At 42.4% G+C, this 21,106-nt stretch overlaps 2 protein-coding genes across 7 annotated transcripts; both read left to right on the top strand.

The window, feature by feature from the left end:
* The first annotated feature begins 457 nt into the window (after positions 1–457).
* LOC109738330 (splicing factor U2af large subunit A) lies at positions 458–6,486 on the top strand. 6 transcript variants are annotated; one of them, XM_073503226.1, is made up of 10 exons: positions 458–3,372; positions 3,727–3,991; positions 5,077–5,190; positions 5,351–5,446; positions 5,531–5,593; positions 5,699–5,784; positions 5,996–6,015; positions 6,091–6,150; positions 6,237–6,297; positions 6,397–6,486. In XM_073503226.1, exons 5-9 carry the CDS (start codon positions 5,578–5,580, stop codon positions 6,295–6,297), a joined length of 243 nt encoding a protein of 80 aa, XP_073359327.1. In that variant the 5' UTR covers positions 458–3,372; positions 3,727–3,991; positions 5,077–5,190; positions 5,351–5,446; positions 5,531–5,577; the 3' UTR covers positions 6,397–6,486. The 6 variants fall into 6 exon arrangements, 5 of the variants coding, with proteins under 5 accessions (XP_073359327.1, XP_073359326.1, XP_073359325.1 ...); XM_073503225.1 differs by having other exon boundaries at positions 527–3,372; positions 4,183–5,190; XM_073503224.1 differs by having other exon boundaries at positions 527–3,372; positions 3,727–5,190.
* Positions 6,487–11,157: 4,671 nt separating this feature from the next.
* On the top strand, positions 11,158–15,961 carry LOC109738332 (L-type lectin-domain containing receptor kinase IX.1-like). The gene is made up of 5 exons (XM_073503276.1): positions 11,158–11,197; positions 13,101–13,388; positions 13,795–14,093; positions 14,413–14,813; positions 15,194–15,961. Exons 1-5 carry the CDS (start codon positions 11,158–11,160, stop codon positions 15,900–15,902), a joined length of 1,737 nt encoding a protein of 578 aa, XP_073359377.1. The 3' UTR covers positions 15,903–15,961.
* Positions 15,962–21,106: the final 5,145 nt, after the last annotated feature.

Raw genomic sequence — 21,106 nt, 5'->3', positions numbered from 1 at the left:
TGTCCCGTGTTCTACTCTTGCTCATCGGCGGTCGCACTTTCACTCCGCGTGGCTCAGCTGGCCGTCGGACATGGACACGACCGCCCGACATGGGCACGGAAGGGAAGAATAAGGACTCGGAGGACGTGCGCCACCTTCGATTTTTAGACTAAGTTTAGGTTCGGTCGCTTTTATTTAATAAAATATGCCAGAAACATAAAAACAAAATCACCCGATTTAGATGAAAACCGTTCAATTTGCACGTCCGAGGATAGATACGTATCCAACTATGGTCAGCGTTTGAAATGGCCTAATATATATAGTGTGGTATGCCATGACCTGTACCAAAGAAACATTTTCTGTGTTCGTAAAAAAAACATTTTCTTTTTGAGAATACCAGGAAAAAACATTTCCGAGACACGGCGTGGATGGGCGTCGCAACGGTAAGAAATTCCCCTGTCCGCCCCCAATCCGAGGCGGAAGCACCGCACCGCAGCCGACCGCGCATTGATGCCTACCCCTTCCCCTGCCCGCTCCGGATCCTTCCATCCATCACCAGCTCCACTTTCCTTCTATTTCCGCCGCCACGCCACGCCACGCGCCCCTCGGCCAAGGACAAGGCTCCGGCCGCCGCCACCGCCTCTGCCCCGGCTATAAAGCCGCGCCCTTTGGCCGCTCCGCCCCTCCTCCTCCTCTCTTCCTCCTCCTCGCCGCGCCCTGCCCGGTCCGCTCCCCCTCCTCCTCTCTTCGTCCGGGCGGTGCCTCTCTCCTCCGACCTCCCCGCCGCGCTCCGGCCGGCCCGCTGCTCCTCCTCCGCCCTTCTTCCGGGCCGCGCTCCTCGAGCCGGGTTTCATCTTGCTCGCCCTCCTCGATCGATTTTGCCCGTCTAGAATCGCGTCTGGGTTTGATTTTGCCCGTCCTTTTGCCCGTTTAGAGTCGCGTCCGGATTTGACTTTGCTCGCCGTCGCCGCCCCGCCTGATTTGATTTTGCTCGTTCTCGCCGTCGTCCGCTTAGAATCGCGTCCGATTTGAGTTTGCTCGTTCTCAGTTCGTCGGTTTAGAACCGCTCCCGAGTTGATTTTGCGCGTCCCCGCCGTCGTCAGTTTAGAGTCGCTCGCTTCTGATTTGGTTCTGCTCGTCCACGCCGTCGTCCGTTTACGTTTTTGCTCGTTCTCGCCGTTGCCCCGACGCGCCCGCATGTTCTTGGTCCGTCTCGTCGAGGGTCTCCGTCTGGTTTGCGATTCAGAAATTTCTGCGTGTGCTTCTGTTGTCTGAGAGACGCTTTGGATCCTGCGTTTCTTCGCGTTCGTGTCGGCGCGAGCGTTGCAGGAACGGTCGGGTCTTGGTTTTGAAATTGGATTACGGGCCGGAGATGGAGAGGCGGAGAGCAATTTTGTCAGTTTGTCGTGCTAGTTCAGATCGGTTCCTAGGCTCCTGCGTTGTTCGTCGGTTGTTGTCTCATCTCAAACGGCTAGCTTGTTCGTGTTAGCCTAGATACTATGGTTCCTATGTCGATTCTCATTGTACCAGCTAGCTTGTTTCACTTCCGTCAGGCTAGATGCAGGGGTGATTTTGTTCTGATGGGTGTTAATTTCTGTTCTTTTCAATTCAATTGGTTGGTTACTTCCTATCATGCTCTGTGTATGTTCCCATATATGCTGATGTGTGTTCAGGGGTGCCATTTCGAGCAGGCAGGCATAGCAGAAAGTTTTAAAAGAGTGCAAATCATGTGGCTTGCTGCTTGACTAATTGAACACCTGCTGCTGCTACTGTAGGACAAGGTTTCCTTCTTTTATTCCTCGTGTTGCTATTTCCATTTTCATATAGGAGTACACTAGATGAATTGCTGCTAGCCCCTTAGGCTTCGTTCTGATTGCATAGCATTACTCCAGAATTTTGTCATTGCACACCTGCGCATATAATTCTGCTATGAGCATAACTTCCAGACTTTATTTATCTGTGAAAGCACCTTCATCACATGTTTTCTATCAATGCTGCTCATGTCCCTTTTGTTTGTCCTGTTAAATTTTATGGCATCAACTTGGAGCAAATTTTGTACTCATTGGTTCAAATATCAAGAATGCTGACTTCTGTATTTGTCGCTACGTAAGCCATGCACTTGGGAAGCCTGGGCATGATTAGGATTTGGATTGCATATAGATTTTGTGCCATGTTTGTTTAGAACCTGGTTGTGACCTAATATAGTGTAAATCTGCTAATTTTTTAATTTCATTTATGTTCAACGCAAGTAGGTTTTGTTCGTAAGTGGTATTTCTTTTGCGTGTGCATGAACACTCACGCTGTCACTTTTTCTTATCATAATCATTTACCGTGATGTTTGACCATACATTTCTACTGTTCTTTGTTCCCTTTTGAGGTTCACTGACTCAATTATGCATGAGATATGATATCATTTACTGCTGTCCAGTCACTGAAATAATGCTTTTCTTGCTTTGCCTTGACTTTGTAACAAGAATAAGCATGCGTCTCTGTGCCTACAAACTTGTGGGTAGTGATGATGATCTAACTAGCTTCCTGTTTTCAGGAATGAAGATCTGAATTACCCTCACCCCTCTACAGAAATCAGTTTACTCATTCAGTTTCTAGAACTTCTTTATAGCTTTCTGAGTTTACTTTGGTCTTGCATGTATTAGCTTTCTGTTTGTACCCCCTATCTATGTTTGTTTCTCTGTGTGTTTCTTGTGTGCAAGTGCTCCATTGTGTGTGTCTTGACTGTGTGTGTGTGATGTGCCCCTATCTATGTATGTTTCTTTGTCTGTTTCATGTGTGCAAGCACTCCATTGTCTGTGTGTGACTGTGTTTGATTGCTTAGATGGGGTGATTCTGATTGTGTTACTGCTTATATGGTCTGTCCAATTGGTTTCTTCTTCATGCTTTGCTTGTGTTCCAGTGTCGTCTCCCCATATATGGGGATGTGTTGAGGGATGCAAACCATGTAGGCCGTTTCGAGCAGGCAGGGATCCAGAGATCTCTCCTGCTGATAGATGATGATAGGCTGAGCAGAAAAGTTTGATTCTTGTAACACTCACTTGCTTGGCTTCCACTCCTTTGCGTGGCCGATTTGGCATCCAATGCATCCCATGCCCTTTTCCCTGTTTATCTCACTCACTCATCACAGCACCCTTTTCCCTGTTTTTGTTCCTTATTTTTCTTACCATACTAATCATGTTGGTGTTTGACACTACATTTTTTGTGATATCTGTGTTTCGTCATGTCTTATGTGGATATCATATTCTTTTTTTTATATTACTGATGTCCAATCACTGGAATAATGCTTTTCTAAGTATTTCAGGCAGGATATAGACAAATGTCACATTTGCTCTTCCTTGCGTTTCTAAGGACACTGATGTGTCGGGTTTGCTTACAGTGCAGGTATATTTATGGTTTTTACATTTTGTGATGCTGATGTCTGTAGTCCCAAAACGCTTATTTAGCCATGTTTCCCTTGTTCACTTCACAAGATTATGTATTCATGCTGATAGTATGTTACTGTTTCCAGGACCGAAAATTCTATAAAGAATCATTGGAATATGTTTTTTACATTTTGCAATACTGATGTAGTCCCAAAAAGCCTATTTAGCCATGGTTTCCTTGTTCACTTCACAAGTATTCATGTTGATAGTATGCTACTCTTTTCAGGACAGATAGTTCTATAAAGAATCATTGGAATATTTCTTTGAGAAAGAAGTTAGATATCTATGGCTGATAGTATGTTACTCTTTTCAGGACAGATAGTTCTATAAAGAATCATATATTGGAATATTTCTTTGAGAAAGAAGTTAGATATCTATGACACCAGAAATATTTTGGCAATTCCATGACTAATTGGCCGTGATGACTTCAAGTATAAACAAAAGATGGCTGCTTCTTCTGAGGGTCATCTTGAACTGAACAACTCATCATTCTAATTTTAGCTCACCTCTACAGTCATACAAACTGCCATGCCAAGGACTGCTCAGGTTTCCTATCGCTTTCTGTTTTACCAACTAAGGTAATCAAATTTTGATCTTCAGCTTGCAAATTTATCACCTTATGGGAGGGAAAGGTTTGCATGTACATGAGCTCTGATTGTCTACATATATACTTGAATTGCTTTGGATTTGTCGGACTACTTTTCTACATGATGTTCTCCATGATTCAGTTGATTTGTTAATTTGAGTATTTTCCCGGTGAGTTCTTTAGGTTCATCTTGTGACACAAAATACAATTTTGGTACGTGCAGACTCTGAAATTTGGTGATAAAGAAAAGGTACCTCCTAATTTGCTCTCTGGCGCTCTTACACTTGACTTCGTTTGTATGACAGTAGCGGCCTCCTAGCATGTAGTTGGGTAATGCAGAGAGGTTTGGAATCGAAGAACTAAAAAATGCAGAGTTGGAAGGTTCTGAACGGGAAGCTTGAACAAATAGTTTACTTTTTCTCATGTCTTCGATTAGTTTCATCCTATCTATGTCTGTTTCTTGTGTGCAAGCACTCCATTGTGTCTGTGTGACTGTGTGTGTGACCGTGACTGTGTCTGTGTGACTGACAATTTGTGTGTGTGACTGACTCTCTGTGTGTGTTTCTTTGTCCGTTTCTTGTGTGCAAGCGCTCCATTGTGTGTGTGTATGTGTGTGTCTGTGTGTGTCTGTGTGTGTGTGTTGACTGTCTGACTGTGTGTTGACTGTCTGACTGTGTGTGTGTGTGTTGACTGACTGTGACTGTGTCCATTGTGTGTGTGTGTGTGTATGTGTGTGTCTGTGTGTGTGTGTTGACTGTCTGACTGTGCATTGACTGTCTGACTGTGTATTGACTGTGTGTGTGTGTGTGTTGACTGACTGTGACTGTGTATTGACTGTGTGTATGTGTGTGTTGACTGTGACTGTGTGTCATTGTGCAAGCACTCCATAACTACCTATTGGCACCTGATAATGCATGGAAATTTCTATAAGGTCATGGGCATGTAATTTTATGACCTACATACCTCTGTAGTTGGTAGTATCATTGCCCTTTGGACACTCTTCAATGCATTGCTGTATATTTTGTTTTGCCACAAGTATGATGTTTGTGCTCAGAATGATGTATATGTAGAATCCAGGGTGGATGGAGGTTTTCATGATGGCTAATTTGATTTGTTATGGTTCTGATGGTGTGCTTCTTGTGTTTGAACCGAAGCCGTGGATCACTCATCAACCTGGTCTGTGTTTGTATGGTAACCCCTCTCGAATTTAACTCCTTTCAAGTTTGTACACAATATTTATGCATATCCCACATTTTAGCTAGTTATATAGTAATACCATGCTTCTTTGGACGTTGTTCTATATATGCAAGTGTGGTGAGCTCACATATTGTGTCAGTATCTACCTACGCAGCTGAATTATTTCCGGATAGGACAGAGGTGCAATGTTTACATCCATGGCAGAAGGTTCTTTAACACTGAACTCATCAAAGGTCCTTGGACTCAAGAGGTTTGTCATTGCACTCCTGACTTTGCTCGAGAAAAAAAAGATTTTGCACATTTTATAGTTATATTTATGATATTTTTTCTACAGGAAGATGACAAAATTATTGACCTTGTAAACAAGTATGGACTAACAAAATGGTCGCATTGCAAGGTATATCTTTTGATTGTTTTATTTTTATATGGTTTGATGAAATGCATTTTCCCCCTATGTGCAAGGTAAACACACTGGTAACAATTCTCTGTTGATGCATTGCAGGTCAGCTACCAGAACTTCCTGCTGCTGATCCTGGGATGTTTCCGAACATGCTCCCGAACACGTTCAATTTATCCGCTCTAGGACAGGTGACTACTGTGCTCCTTTTATGATTCAGTGTAGCTAGTAGTCAAATCATGGATAGTCCATTCTGTCATCACAACGCGACCAGATTCACTCTGATTTGCATTTTATTTGGTGATGGCAGAATGAACCCACCTGTGATCTATTATGCTTCTTTATTATTCAATGTTTTGTTATTACTTTCTAATCCTTTGCATCGATCCACTTGCTATGCAGCCACTGCCACGACACAGTAGGTATGCTCGATTCTTTCCTTTGTGCTTGAGATTTTTCTTGTTCCGGATGCATATGTCTGACTACTCTTTTCTTAGGTTACTCGTCATTCTCGGCGTGTTTACTTTGGTGGACTTCCTCCGATCACTAATGAACAGGTAATTGCCTTGAGTAACTTGTTATTTCTTGGCGTCTCTTTCTCTATTCGCAGTCCGTGCTAACTATTTTGTTCTTCTTTCTGCAGACGGTTGCTCTATTCTTCAATCAAGTTGTGGCTGCTATCGGGGGAAACACATTTGGTCTAGGTGATGCAGTTGTTAATATGAAGCTGATTTTTGAATTCATTCAAAACATCATAGTTGTTAATATGAAGCTGATTTTTGAATTCATTCAAAACATCTTAGGTGGCATAATCATCTGAATCCAAACATATGGAAGGATGCTTGGACTACTGAGGAGGAACATGCACTGATTAATGCCATCAGGTATTTGGGAATAAATGAGCAGAAATAGCACAAGTTATTCCTGGAAGGTACTGCATGCCAAACAACTTACATTATGGGTCTTGCTTGTAGGATGCTTTCTGTTTGTGCCCTTTCTATCTCTTGTGTGTGTGACTGACTGTGTGACTGTGACTGTGTATGTGTGACTGACTCTGTGTGACTGCTACTGTGTGTGTGTGTGACTGAATCTGTTTGTGACTGTGACTCTCTGTGTGACCGACTGTGTGTGTGTGTGTTTGAATTAGTATTGCATTTGCTTGATGGTGTGTGCTGTATGCTTTGCTTGATGGTGTGTCTTGAATGGTTTGCTTGATGGTGTGTCCTGAATGCTTTGCTTGATGGTGTGTCCTGAATGCTTTGCTTGAATGATTGGTGTTGTATGTTTTGTTTGTTGTGGTGTAACACTGCCTTTGCCGGTCCCAAGCCCGGATGTGAAAATGTGGAGGGAGCTGCATTGATATTGCATTTGCTTGATTGTGTGTCATGTATGCTTTGCTTGAATGATTGATGTTGCTGTATAATTTGTGTTTTGTATTGTTGTTGTTTTAACACTGCCTTTGCCGGTCCCAAGCCCGGATGTGAAAATGTGGAGGGAGCTGCAGTTACCTTCTTTATATTGTTTGCATTACACACAGTTTGCATTACACTCTTTGTATTGTTTGCATTACACACAATTTGCATTACCTTCTTTGTGGTTACTGTCCTGATTGAAATAGTGGATCTTCACATAATGTGATAGCATGTGATGAAGCTTTGAAATGCATCCTTCCTTGCTATGAAAAATCTAGGCATGCCAGGAACTTTGTGATTCCTCTCTCAAGTTGTATGAGGTCAGTGTTTTCTTTTTGCAAATAATATGAGGTCAGTGTTTACTTATGATAATACCAAAGGGAAGCGAATGTTCGATTGTTCTGGGTGGTGTATGGCTTCCCTAGAAAATAAAATGCAGTGCTATCTGTTCGGCTGTATACAAATTTTTCCGACCATAGAATTCGTCTCGTCTCCTAAATTAATCCTACTGGTTTTAAATCTTGTCAGTGTGGATGTTCTTTTTTCTACTAATATATACTGTCAAGTAAATACATCTCCTAAATTAATCCTACTGGTTTTAAATCTTGTCAATGTGGATGTTCTTTTTTCTGCTAATATATATTGTCAAGTAAAAATGTCAGTTGTTTGTCCCAAGCAACTGGGCGCTGCTAGCTAGGCAAGTTGAGTGAGTAATGTCCTGAACACTATAGAACTGACGTTAGTTCTATACTGATCTTGTGTGAACGCGCTCTGCGCCCTCGGATGCATCGCACGGATCTTGGTGTGAGGATCGCCAGGTGAGGCACAAAAATTGTTTGCGCTAACTGTCGGCTGAGCGAACATTCCCTATATCCCCCTCCCTCGCTCCACTAACGCCAGTCCCCCATCTTTTCCTAACCCGTCTCGCCACTCCGCCCCGCAGGTGATTCAGTATGGTTTCTTTGTCTCCGCTGGTGATTCGAGCGTTTTTGACCGCTCGGAGCCAAGTTCTTCATCGGCTCCAGCATTGGGCTAAGGCGTACACTGCTCCGCCACCACCGCTCAGTTTTCTGTAGGGTTCATTCCGCCATGGGGTTCGATGGATGTTGAGCGGTTGACATGGCGGCGACGACAATTTTTGTTGGGGGTAGGGTTCCCAAGATGTTGGAGTTGTCGCGATGGGGAGGGCTGTAGTGTGCTTGGGATTAAGTGCGGCGAGCGTCGTAGCCACGATCGCAGTAGGGTGCAGCGAGCGTCGTGGCCACGACCGCAATAGGGCCATGGGCATTGGCGCGTTCGATTTTTGCGATTTTGTTGGGGTTGTGAGGAGTTTGTTTTTCATTTACAATTTTCTTTGTTTCTTAATTCTTTAAAGCGTTGGATTTTCACTGGGTTTATTTCACCGTTTTTCTTCGTTTATTTTCTCAATATTTTACTGTTTTTTCTATATTTTTAGGTTTTCTTTGTTTCTTTTTTCGTTTTTCACTAGCTTCTTTCTTCTCTTATTTTGTCTGGTTTTGTTTGTTTTTATCGTTTTTCTTTGATTTTCTTTTGTTTTACCTCAGGTTCTCACTGTTTTTCTATACACATTTTGGTATATATCTAATAAACTTTATTCTAATATACATTTTAAATATTTTCAAGTACCAAGATTAAGATTTATCGAGTACGTGGTCAACCTTTTTTCAAATATACAGTTAACAATTTTTACATGCTTGATTAACAATTTATAAATACCCCATAACATTTTTTAATAGGTTAACGTTTTTTATGTACACATTTTACACTTTCTTTTTTCAAATCCTTGATTAAATTTTTTAAAATATAAGTTTAACATTTTTTCAATACATGGAAAACACTTTAACTACATACATTTAACATTTGTTCAAATGCTTGATTAATATTTTTGAATATATGGTCAATATTTTTCTGTACACATTTGACATTTTTCATATTCTTGATTAAAATTTTGCAAAGACAAGTTTAATTTTTTTAATACATGGTCAACATTTTTGTATACACATTTAACAATTTATAAATGCTTGTCTAACATTTTTTAAATACTTGTTTTTCAAAAGTTTCAAATGCTTTCTTAGCATTTTTTTAATGTTTTATGTAAAATCTTTTGTAATATATTTATTTACAATATTCGTAAGTACATACATTCTCGTTTTTCATTGATTTTCTTTCGTTTCATCTCAGGTTCTCATTGTTTTTCTATACACATTTTGGGTATATATCTAATAAACTTTATTCTAATATATATGTTTAATATTTTTCAAGTACAAGATTAAGATTTATTGAATACATGGTCAATATTTTTTTTCAAATATACAGTTAACAATTTTTAAATGCTTGATTAACATTTTATAAATACCCCATAACATTTTTTAATAGGTCAACGTTTTTTATGTACACATTTTACACTTTCTTTTTTCAAATCCTTGATTAAATTTTTTGAAATACAAGTTTAACATTTTTGCAATACATGGTCAACACTTCAACTGCATACATTTAACAATTGTTTAAATGCTTGGTTAATATTTTTTGAATATATGGTCAATATTTTTTCAGTATAGATTTAACATTTTTCATATGCTTGATTAAAATTTTGCAAAGACAAGTTTAAACGTTTTAATACATGGTCAACATTTTTATACACATTTAACAATTGTAAATGCTTGTCTAACTTTTTTTTGAAATACTTGTTTTTCAAAAAATTCAAATCCTTGAATTAATATTTTTTAAATACATGATCGTTTTTTTACACATTTTATATTTTTTTTGTATACATTTTTAGTATACATTAGAAACTTTTGCGCTATGTACATTTAACATTTTTCAAATGCTTGCTTAGCATTTTTTAATGTTTTATGTAAAATATTTTGTAAATATTTATTTAGAATATTCGTAAGTACATACATTCTCGTTTTTCATTGATTTTCTTTTGCTTTATCTCTGGTTCTCATTGTTTTTCTATACACATTTTTGGTATATATCTAATAAACTTTATTCTAATATACATGTTTAATATTTTTCAAGTACAAGATTAAGATTTATTGAATACATGCTCAACATTTTTTTCAAATATACAGTTAACAATTTTTAAATGCTTGATTAACATTTTATAAATACACCATAACATTTTTTAATAGGTTAACGTTTTTTTATGTACACGTTTTACACTTTCATTTGTCAAATCCTTGATTAAATTTTTTGAAATAGAAATTTAACATTTTTTCAATACATGGTCGACACTTTAACTACATACATTTAACATTTGTTCAAATGCTTGATTAATATTTTTTTGAATATATGGTCAATATTTTTTCTGTACACATTTAACATTTTTCATATGCTTGATTAAAATTTTGCAAAGACAAGTTTAAAAGTTTTTTAATACATGGTCAAAAAATTTGTATACACATTTAACAATTTCTAAATGCTTGTCTAACATTTTTTAAATACTTGTTTTTCAAAAAATTCAAATGCTTGGATGAATATGTTTTAAATACATGATCAATTTTTTTACACATGTTATATTTTTTGTATGCATTTTTAGTATATATTTGAAACTTTTTCTCTCTGTACATTTAACATTTTCCAAATGCTTGCTTAGGATTTTTTAATGTTTTATGTAAAATATTTTGTAATATATCTATTTAGAACATTCGTAAGTATAAAAAAAAATAAAAAATGAAAAAAATAGAGGCAGTGGCCTCCCACGCACTGGGCCGGCCCATACGCTCGGGCGGCTTCATCAAGTGAGAAGGTTACCTCGCTATAAGTGAGTGAAACACACATCCATATGATGGAAACCCCTCCTTACTTAGACAAGGGAAATCCATATGATGGAAACCCCTCCTATCACTCCTTTTAATTCGAGTAAATAGCATAAAACTACTACAGTTCGGGCTAGGTTTTCAAAAAGCTACTGGTTTTATATTGTCGCTGGTAACTACCAACTTTGGGGTCGACTGTTTCAAAAAACCCAAATGACCGAGTGCTCTAAAATTGATCGCGATTATGACAAGGATGGCCCACTCGTCGGAGCTGACATGGCATAAAATGTCAACGCCGTTATTTCTCTTACTCACCCTGTCTTCTTGTTCCTCTATCTCTCTTTCTGCCTTCCGCCGCTTGCCCCCCGCCATGGAGGACCTCGGGCTCTACGCGCACACTCACTACCTTGGTCGGCCGACCGGTCGCTAGAGCGATGCCACCGGCGGGCGGCCCGCCTTCCCCCTCTCCCGGCAGGATGACCATGTCCAGGGAAGCATCCTACCCAAGTTAGGCGACCTTCGCTGGTTGCCATAGACGGACAGGGCTACAAGCAAAAGACACAGCTAAGCCCACTAACTAGAGAGGCAGTCCAAACCAACGTAACCATGAATCCAACACCGGGGACGCCCGGAGCATCAGGGAAACCCTAGATCGGACTTCGATGGTGCCACAACGTTTTCCTTCTAATGTAGGAAACCATGTAGTCACTAATTATTACTGAAAACTTATTAGCACTATTTTTCCCGTCGCAGTTTACACCGTCTGATGCGTCAAACAATAAGAGTTCTTTCAGACTTGCAACCCCGGCCCTCGATTGTATCGACTATTCCCAGGTCACAGCTCCCTGCTCTCGTACCCTACGTCATGCGCCCTGCTCCAGCACACGGCTACTACTATACCCGTCTCCTCCGGGCTCCGGGCAGCTCTGCCGGCACGTCGCTGCCAATGCATCTTGGCTTTGCACAGTTGCTCATTGGTGACACGCCAAAGACTCGGCAGATCAATATATATATTCACTTCATATAGCCAAGACCCGGCAGGCAGGTCGCGCTGCTGCACTGTGTTCAGTTCATATACCACAAACAACTGATGCAGCTCCTGTAAGTGATGCACCAACTGTAGTAAGTGTTGCAGCAACTACCGTGAGGTAAACTGCTATTTGAAACACAAGACACGTATGTAGAGGAAGACCAGCTTAGCACGTCTTCCTCTTCTAATTAAGAAGGTGGCGGCTGATGTGACCAAGAAAGAGTACTCACCAAGAAAAAGAGAGCAAAAAAAAGAAAAATCATACTTATGTATGAATTTACATTCTTTGGATTCTATATGCGTGCATGGCACATGCCTTTTACTAGTTTATAAAATGTGTGAGATGCATGCCAACATCTCGCATGATTAAAATGTGTTTAACCGCCTGAGTATTGCAGACAGTTAGCCTCTCATACCATGTGCAGTTGTACAACACACAAACACAATCGTCCATGCAACCCGTCCGCATGATATCACACACGTTTGTTCTCTAGTGGGCGACCCACAAACCATCACACGTAATTTATAAAGTAGGCGATTCCTTCATCACACGTGTATAGAGGGTGCAATATGAGGGGCTTAATAATACTCCCCATTTCGAATTACTTGCTTGTATCTAGACACGTTTTAATGTTAGATACATGATTTAGACAAATTTAAGACAAGTAATCTGAGACGGAGGTAATATGACTCTGCACCGATGGGGATGCACACGGCTACAACCAATTGGTGCCGGACAAGTGGATTTGCGTAGCGATGCTTGCAGCAACAACGACAACGGCGAGAACAACACGACGGTGATTTATGGTACTGTGCGGTATTTGGTCGACGTCAAGGTCGGTGTCCCAGTGAGGAAGAAGAGAGAGTCTGAATCAGAAGTTGTGGGACCATACAAAGGAAAATACTACCAATGATGCCAAACGACTCCCTCCGTCCTATAATATAAAAAGCAAAAAAGCGTTTGCTTTTTATATTATAGGATGGAGGTAGTAGTAACTACGAGCTGATGGTACTCGATGCAATGCGCTGTCGATGCCTCGTAGGTGGCCAAACAATGGCCTAGTCTAAGTCTTCTGCCCAAGACTAGCCACAAAACACTCCTGTACGCCGTATCAACCGGTGCAGTGTTCGCAGCGTATGGACCACGATTCCACGGGTGTGCAGGGTCCAGGCCGTAAAAGATGAGAGTTCCTGACCATGACCTTGCTTTCCTCCAAACACAAAAACAAAAGCTTCACAGCCTTGCGATTGCGATAAAACCACACTGTTCTCACTCGGCTCAGGCCTCACGCGCGAACATGAGGGTCTTTGGGCTCCTCGCTTTCGCCGGCTGCTCGCGGGTGCCGGCGGGCAGCAGGAGGCCGGCGTGCCGTCGATCATCACCCGGGAGAAGTTCGACGCCATGCTGAGCAACCGCAGCAAAGGCAGTTGCGAGGGCGGCGCATTCTACACCTACGACGCGTTCGTCAAGGCCGCGAGCAACTTCCCTGCCTTCGGCAACACCGGCGACGACAAGACCCGCAGACGGGAGCTCGCCGCCTTCTTCGGGCAGACCTCCCACGAAACCGTTGGTATGATGCGAGATGACGCTTATGCTTTCAGTACTCCTCCCTGCGATCTACATCAATTGCATCAATTGTCGTTGCGTTAGTACAACTTTGTCCTAAAATTGGACTAACTCAGCAACAATTAATATGGATCGAGGGGTGTAACTTCTTTTTTTGTCGCGAGAGAATCCACTGTATGACATGCTATCAGACTGTGACCTCAGGTTACTGCTTTGTGAAAGAGCAAAATCCAGTGATTGCACGCTACTACGGACGAGGCCCAATACAACTGACCTAGTAAGAAACACGAAACAGACTTTTGCCCCACTTTATATACTTATATTAATAGTAAGACACATAGTGTACATCATATCGTTTCTCTGTTCTTTTTGGACATGAATTCAGTGAGTTCCATACTAGTAATACACAGTTAACGGTTACAGTGACTTCAACTACCGGCAAGCCGGGGAGGCGTTGGGGCTGGACCTGCTAGACAACCCGGACATGGTGTCGACGGACCCCGTGGTGGCGTTCAAGACGGCCATCTGGTGGTGGATGACGCCTCAGGCGCCCAAACCATCGTGTCACGCCGTGATGACCGATGGCTGGACACCTTCTGCCCAAGATGTCGACACCGGGATGCTCCCCGGCTACGGCATGACCACCAACATCTTCAACGGCTCGGCGGAGTGCGGGAAGGGCTACCGGACCCCGCAAGCCATGGACCGGGTCCGGTACTACAAGATGTACTGCAACATGCTCAAAGTTGGGTACGGTGACAACTACGGGTGTGTGCACCAGAACTTAACACAGCCGTTGTTGCCTCACGGAGGTTAGTGTTCACTTCCGTGTTAGTCTAGTCACATGTTGAGCATATTTGAATTGAACCACTGAGACGCATGCTAATCCAGTGTCTCTGCTCGGAATTCTTTCACAGAATCTTCGCCTTCTCCTCCCCCCAGAACCGGGCTTCTGATCGGCATCTCTGGAGGTTCTATGTTGTTTTTGGTCATTTCCGTCACTTTGATCTATCTCCTCCTACGGCGAGGCCGGCTTCTTTGATGACAATCAGAGCATGGAAGACGACTTCGAGAAAGGAACAGCGCCCAAGCGGTTTTGCTACAGCGACTTGGCCATGGCCATCGACAACTTTTCCGACGATAAGAAGCTCGGACAAGGGGGCTTCGGCTCGGTGTACAAAGGATTCCTCAAGGAACTGAACCTTCACGTGGCCATCAAAAGAGTCTCCAAGGGCTCCAAGCAGGGGAGGAAGGAGTATGCCTCTGAGGTGAGGGTCATAAGCCGGCTTCGTCACAAGAATCTCGTGCAGCTTATCGGCTGGTGCCATGGAGGCCGCGAACTGCTCCTCGTCTATGAGTTGATGCCCAACGGCAGCCTTGACAGACATCTCTACGCTGCCAATAACGTCATGCTTCCATGGTCGGTTAGGTACGCCCACCAGAGAAGAAGCACCATGCATGAACATTGCCTGCAAATTACTACTCCCTTTGTTTTTATTTACTCTACATATTAGAGTTGACTAAAATCAAAATTCGTAAAGTTTGACCAACTTTATAGTAAAAAATATAAATATTTATCATAAAAAATCTATATGATGTGGAAGTACATTCAATAATGAATCTAATGGTATTAATTTGTTATTGTATATGTTAATATTTTTGTCTCTAAATTTTGTCAAAGTTTACAAAAGTTGACTTTGACCAAAGCTAATACATGGAGTAAATAAAAAAGAAGGGAGTATCAGATTGCTTCATTAGCCCTCAGCAGATGCAGATGATGATTAATGTTGTATATGTTTCTATCTTCAGGCATGAGATTGTGTTTGGGTTAGGATCCGCGCTTCTCTACCTACATCAGGAGTGGGAGCAGTGCGTCCTGCATAGGGACATCAAGCCAAGCAACGTCATGCTGGATGCGTCCTTCAACACCAAGCTTGGCGACTTCGGTCTCGCCAGGCTGGTCGAACACGGCCAAGGTTCGCTCACCACAACGCATGCCGGCACAATGGGATACATGGATCCAGAATGCATGATCACTTGCAGGGCCAACACCGAGTCAGATGTTTACAGCTTCGGCGTTGTCCTCCTCGAGATCGCCTGCGGCAGACGGCCCGTGGTGGTGGTTCAACAACAAGAAGAAGATGATGATGAAGATGCGGTCCACTTGGCTCAGTGGGTCTGGAGCTCGTATGGAAGAGGGAAGATTCTGGACGCCGCTGACACACGGCTGGGAGGAGAATTCGACGCCCAGGAGATGGAGTGCGTGCTGATCGTCGGGCTCTGGTGTGCTCAGCTTGATCTAAAGCTCAGACCGTCTATGAGGCAGGCTCTCAACGTGCTGCGGTTTGAGGCGCCCCTGCCTCCCCTCCCCTCAAGGATGCTGGCTGCAAGCTACATGCCACCGGTCAGTGCTACCGAGAGCTGCACATCTTCACCGACGGTAACACGCCACGTCAACGGCATCATGTGTACATCTTTGGGGGCAGCAACAGCGCGGCCACCACTCAGTCGAGCTTGACTGAAGCATCTTTGCTGGAACGAGACAGACCACACGCTGCTCTGATCGCACTCGAAAAAAGAAAAGCCTAGCCGTTTTCCCGTGGAAGTTGAAGTATTTACTATGGAACAAATGCATTTACATTCTGAAATGCTATAGGACTCGTTTGTTTTGAACATGCACTCGTTGTCTTTAATTACATTATTAGTTGTACCATCAAATCTTTACAAAGGTTTCATGATTTCGAATTGAAACACATCATCGGATTTACACAAGTCAGAGAGCAAACACACTTTAGCTGTATGTCAACCAGCTGAAAAATGTATTTGGGTCAGTCGATTTTTGAACCACTGATCTCTGTCTCAAGATTTGCGCTCCTTATTTATTTTTCCTGTTGTGTGTGTTGTCATGCTTTGGCCTGAAATTTTTGGCTGACCTCTATTGTGGGTCAGTTGGTTCCTTATTGGGCTGAAGCCCATTTCGTGTTTCCTTCCACCGCCTCCCTATTCTTCTGTTTGTATGTCTTTTTTGGCTTTTCTATTTTTACTCTGTTTTTATGTGTATTTTTGGGACTTTGGGTGAGTGTAAAATGTATACGTGCAAGTACTATATAACATGTGTATAAATTTTATTAGTGCGAAAAAGCACTATTATATATTTATTTCTTATTTTTTGTGGGGATATATTTATTTCTTATACATACTAAAAACTAAAAATCGGTTATGAGAAAGGCTAAAAAAAAGCTGATTTGGAGAAATGATTTTCTTTTTTCTGTCCCGGGTTCCTACAATGTCAAAACTCCACGAAGTTTTGCACTCCATTAGAAAAATGGTTCATCTTTATGTATTAAAAAATTCATTTTTTAAAATTTGCTAACTATTTTTTGTTTTTTACTGTTCACCCAGGAACATCTGTGCTTTCCTCGTGATCATCTATGGGTTGCGGTACTTTCAGGAATGCAAGCCCTCGGTCGTCTGCATTGCAGATGCGCCCTGCTCCAGCACGCAGCTACTCCTCGTCTCCTCCGACAATCTCTGCTTTGCATGGTTGCTCAACGATGACACGCCAAAGACTCGGCAGGTCAATTTATTCATACAGGAGCTCTGCCAACGCAAGTCGCGCTGCTGCACTGCAGCTAGCGCTAGCTGATCGGTCGTGACACTGACACATGCAAGCACAGTTAGTCCGATTAATAGGCGATGGTAAATATTAATCTTGGACCTGCCTATCTGTGTTCGTGAATCGTGATGCTCTGCTCTTGCCATTCCTTGAATGCCTGGTGCATCATTCTACTATCCTTGTATACAATACACATACATACATGTCCATTAATCTACCAATCCATGCATCACGGCCGAACTAAGCTAAACCAGGGCAGTGTAAGATGGATTGATGGAAGCGTTCCTACTCCTCCGTAGAGGAGCCGCGTGTATTTATTGATTAAGGGCAGGAATAACCCCTGTCGTGGTTTACAAGTCATCTACCGATCGCTAGGATCCACTGGGATTACGATAGGAAGTTGTAACGGGAGAGGAAGAGATAGAAGAGGTAGTTAAGATTACAATGACTTAAATATCTCTAAGTCTAACATCCTTCCTTAATCTGAACTACCTATCCTAGATTAAGATTATTCTTGAATGCTTCAAATGGCTTGAATGGTAGAGCTTCAATGAATCCATCAGCAACTTGATCTTTGGAAGGAATAAAGCGTATCTCCAACTTCTACTCTACAACTCTTTTTTGTACAAAGTGAAAATCTATCTCAGTGTGTTTGATTCTGGCATGAAAAACAGGATTAGCACTTAAATAAGTAGTGCCCAAATTATCACACCATAGACACGAAGTACGATGTTGCTTCACATCCAATTCCTCAAGCAAAGATTTAAGCCAAATGATTTCGGCAATAGCATTTGCTAATGACTTGTACTCAGCTTCAGTACTTGACCTTGACACTGTTGCTTGTTTCTTGGCACTCCATGAAATAAGGTTAGAACCAAAGAAAACAGCAAATCCTCCTGTTGATTTTCTATCATCATTGTAGCCTGCCCAATTTGCATCAGAGAAAGCACTAACAAGTGTAGAATTGGAACGTCTGAAGTGTAGTCCCAAACCTACAGTATGATTAACATATCGTATGATCCTTTTAACAGCTGTTTGATGAGCAGAAGTAGGAGCATGTAAATATTGACATACTTTGTTAACAGCAAATGAAATATCTGGTCATGTCAAGGTTAAGTATTGCAAGGTTCCAACAACACTTCTATATCTAGTGCTTTCTTCCTCCTTAAGAGGCTCCCCTTCATGTGCTGACAATTGTTCTGATGAGGATAATGGTGTGGGTGAAGACTTGCAATCCTTCATTCCCATCCGAGCCAAGAGTTCAGTGGCATATTTTTCCTGTTTCAACACTATACCATCCTGAACCTTCTTAACTTCAATGCCTAAAAAGAAGCTCAAATCACCAAGATCCTTTAAGGCAAATTCTGAACACAGGTCATGCAAAAGAGCATCAGTAGCATTCTGTGAAGAACTTGCAACTATAATATCATCAACATATATGAGCACAAAAATAACAATATTTGCCTTGTTATATATGAAGAGGGATGTGTCAGCTTTTGATGCAATAAAACCAAGATGTTTCAACTGCATACTCAACCAGGAGTACCACTCTAGGTGCTTGTTTCAAACCATAGAGAGCCTTGTCAAGTTTACACACATGATGAGGTTTTTGCTTGTTTCATAACCTGGTGGTCGCCTCATGTAGACCTCCTCTTCCAGAACACCATGCAAAAACGTGTTCTATACATCTAGCTGTCTTAAGCTCCATTCCCTAGACACAGCATAGCTAGCACAAGTCTTATGGTTGCAACCTTTACCACAAGACTAAAAGTATCCTCATAATCAATACCATAACGCTGCTTTAAAACCTTTAGCAACAAGACGTGCCTTATACCTGTCAATGGAGCCATCTGCCTTTTTTTATCCTATACACCCACTTACAATCAATGATGTTTTTACCTTTCTGGTTTGGTACCAAATGCCATGTTTTATTTCTCATCAAAGTTGTATACTCCTCATCCATGGCCCTTTTCCACTTTTGATCTCCAAGCGCATTGATACGTCACCGTCGTATCTATAATTTTTTATTGTTCCATGCCAATATTCTACAACTTTCATATACTTTTGGCAACTTTTTATACTATTTTTGGGACTAACATATTGATCCAGTGCCCAGTGCCAGTTCCTGTTTGTTGCATGTTTATGTTCGCAGAAACCCAATATCAAACGGAGTCCAAACGGGATAAAAACGGACGGAGAATTATTTTGGAATATTTATGATTTTTGGGAAGTAAAATCAACGCGAGACGGTGCCCGAGGGGGCCACGAGGCAGGGGGTGCGCGCCCCAGGAGGGCAGGCGCGCCCTGGACCCTCGTGGGCACCCCGTAAGGCGTTTGACGCTCTTATTTTGCCGCAAGAAAGCTAATTTTATGAGAAAAATCTGGACGAAAGATTCAACCCAATCGGAGTTACGGATCTCCGGATATAAAAGAAACGGTGAAAGGGCAGCAGACCAGAACGCAGAAACGGAGAGAGACAGAGAGACACATCCAATCTCGGAGGGGCTTTCGCCCCTCCCACGCCATGGAGGCCAAGGACCAGAGGGGAAACCCTTCTCCCATCTAGGGAGGAGGTCAAGGAAGAAGAAGACGAAGGGGCCCCCTCTCCCCTTCTCTTCCGGTGGCGCCGGAACGCCGCCGTGGCCATCATCATCACCGCAATCTTCACCAACAACTTCACCTCCATCATCACCAACTCTTCCCCCCTCTATGTAGCGGTGTAACCTCTCTCTTACCCGCTGTAATCTCTACTTAAACATGGTGCTCAATGCTATATATTATTTCCCAATGATGTATGGCTATCCTATGATGTTTGAGTAGATCCGTTTTGTCGTATGGGTTATTTGATGATCAAGATTGGTTTGAGTTGCATGTTTTATTATTGGTGCTGTCCTATGGTGCTCTCCGTGTCGCGCAAGCGTGAGGGATCCCCGCTGTAGAGTGTTGCAATACATTCATGATTCGCTTATAGTGGGTGGCGTGAGTGACAGAAGCACAGACCCGAGTAAGTAGGTTGTTTGCGTATGGGATAAAGAGGACTTGATGCTTTAATGCTATGGGTTGGGTTTTACCTTAATGATCTTTAGTAGTTGCGGATGCTTGCTAGAGTTCCAATCATAAGTGCATATGATCCAAGTAGAGAAAGTATGTTAGCTTATTCCTCTCCCTCATATAAAATTGCAATAGTGATTACCGGTCTAGTTATCGATTGCCTAGGGACAAATAACTTTCTTGTGACAACAAACTCTCTACTAAAACTAACTTAGTTGTGTCTTTATCTGAACAGCCCCTACTTTTTATTTACTCGCTCTTTATTATCTTGCAAACCTATCCAAAAACACCTACAAAGTACTTCTAGTTTCATACTTGTTCTAGGTAAAGCGAACGTCAAGCGTGCGTAAAGTTGTATCGGTGGTCGATAGAACTTGAGGAAATATTTGTTCTACCTTTACCTCCTCGTTGGGTTCGACACTCTTACTTATCGAAAGAGGCTACAATTGATCCCCTATACTTGTGGGTTATCACGCATCATCCAATCTTGTTGGCTCACCTGAAATGCACAACATACCATACGATATAGTCTCATCAATTCTTATTTTTGGATTCTTAATACCTTTTTGTAGCCGAGTTGTAACTCTTGACGTGGCTAGTCGTGGTTGCATAGGCTGCTGTACATGAGGACGCACGGTACCGTTGGCTGCAGAAGATCTCGGAGATGAAAAAGGAGTTGCCACAGTAGATCTAGTGGTCGCGGGTGTGGCAAGTTCGTCTGTGGCCGCAGAGTCCGTCGCCGCAGACGATCTCGAGCCAGATGGGCCCATCGGCCACATGTGAGGGCCGCGCCTCGCAGCGGTTCGCTGCATTCACCGGCCGCTCGAGGGAGATTCCCCGCGTGGGGACGTGGCAGCCGCAGGATGGGTCCTCCGAGCCTGGTCCTCCAGACTGGCATGCTCACGATCCGAGGCAAATGTCTACGGCCGATCCGAGGAGGATTGGCGCACATGAGTTGCAGGCGCCGCTAGATCGTCCTCGTAGGCCGCGCCTACTTCGTCTTCTTGTACATGAAATATAGCTCCGTTTTGGACTGGATTTTGATCATTTTGATT

Source organism: Aegilops tauschii, chromosome 7, assembly GCF_002575655.3.
Source record: "Aegilops tauschii subsp. strangulata cultivar AL8/78 chromosome 7, Aet v6.0, whole genome shotgun sequence".
Classification (NCBI taxonomy): domain Eukaryota; kingdom Viridiplantae; phylum Streptophyta; class Magnoliopsida; order Poales; family Poaceae; genus Aegilops; species Aegilops tauschii.
This window is presented reverse-complemented; position numbering and strand designations above follow the sequence as displayed.

Coding starts and splice junctions, on each gene's coding strand:
- LOC109738330 (XM_073503226.1), top strand. Junction 5,785..5,995: donor ATTTATCCGCTCTAGGACAG/GTGACTACTGTG, acceptor CTTGCTATGCAG/CCACTGCCACGACACAGTAG. Junction 6,016..6,090: donor CCACTGCCACGACACAGTAG/GTATGCTCGATT, acceptor CTCTTTTCTTAG/GTTACTCGTCATTCTCGGCG.
- LOC109738332 (XM_073503276.1), top strand. CDS start 11,158: ATGGAGGACCTCGGGCTCTACGCGCACACTCACTACCTTG. Junction 13,389..13,794: donor GACCTCCCACGAAACCGTTG/GTATGATGCGAG, acceptor AGTAATACACAG/TTAACGGTTACAGTGACTTC. Junction 14,814..15,193: donor ATGCTTCCATGGTCGGTTAG/GTACGCCCACCA, acceptor TTCTATCTTCAG/GCATGAGATTGTGTTTGGGT.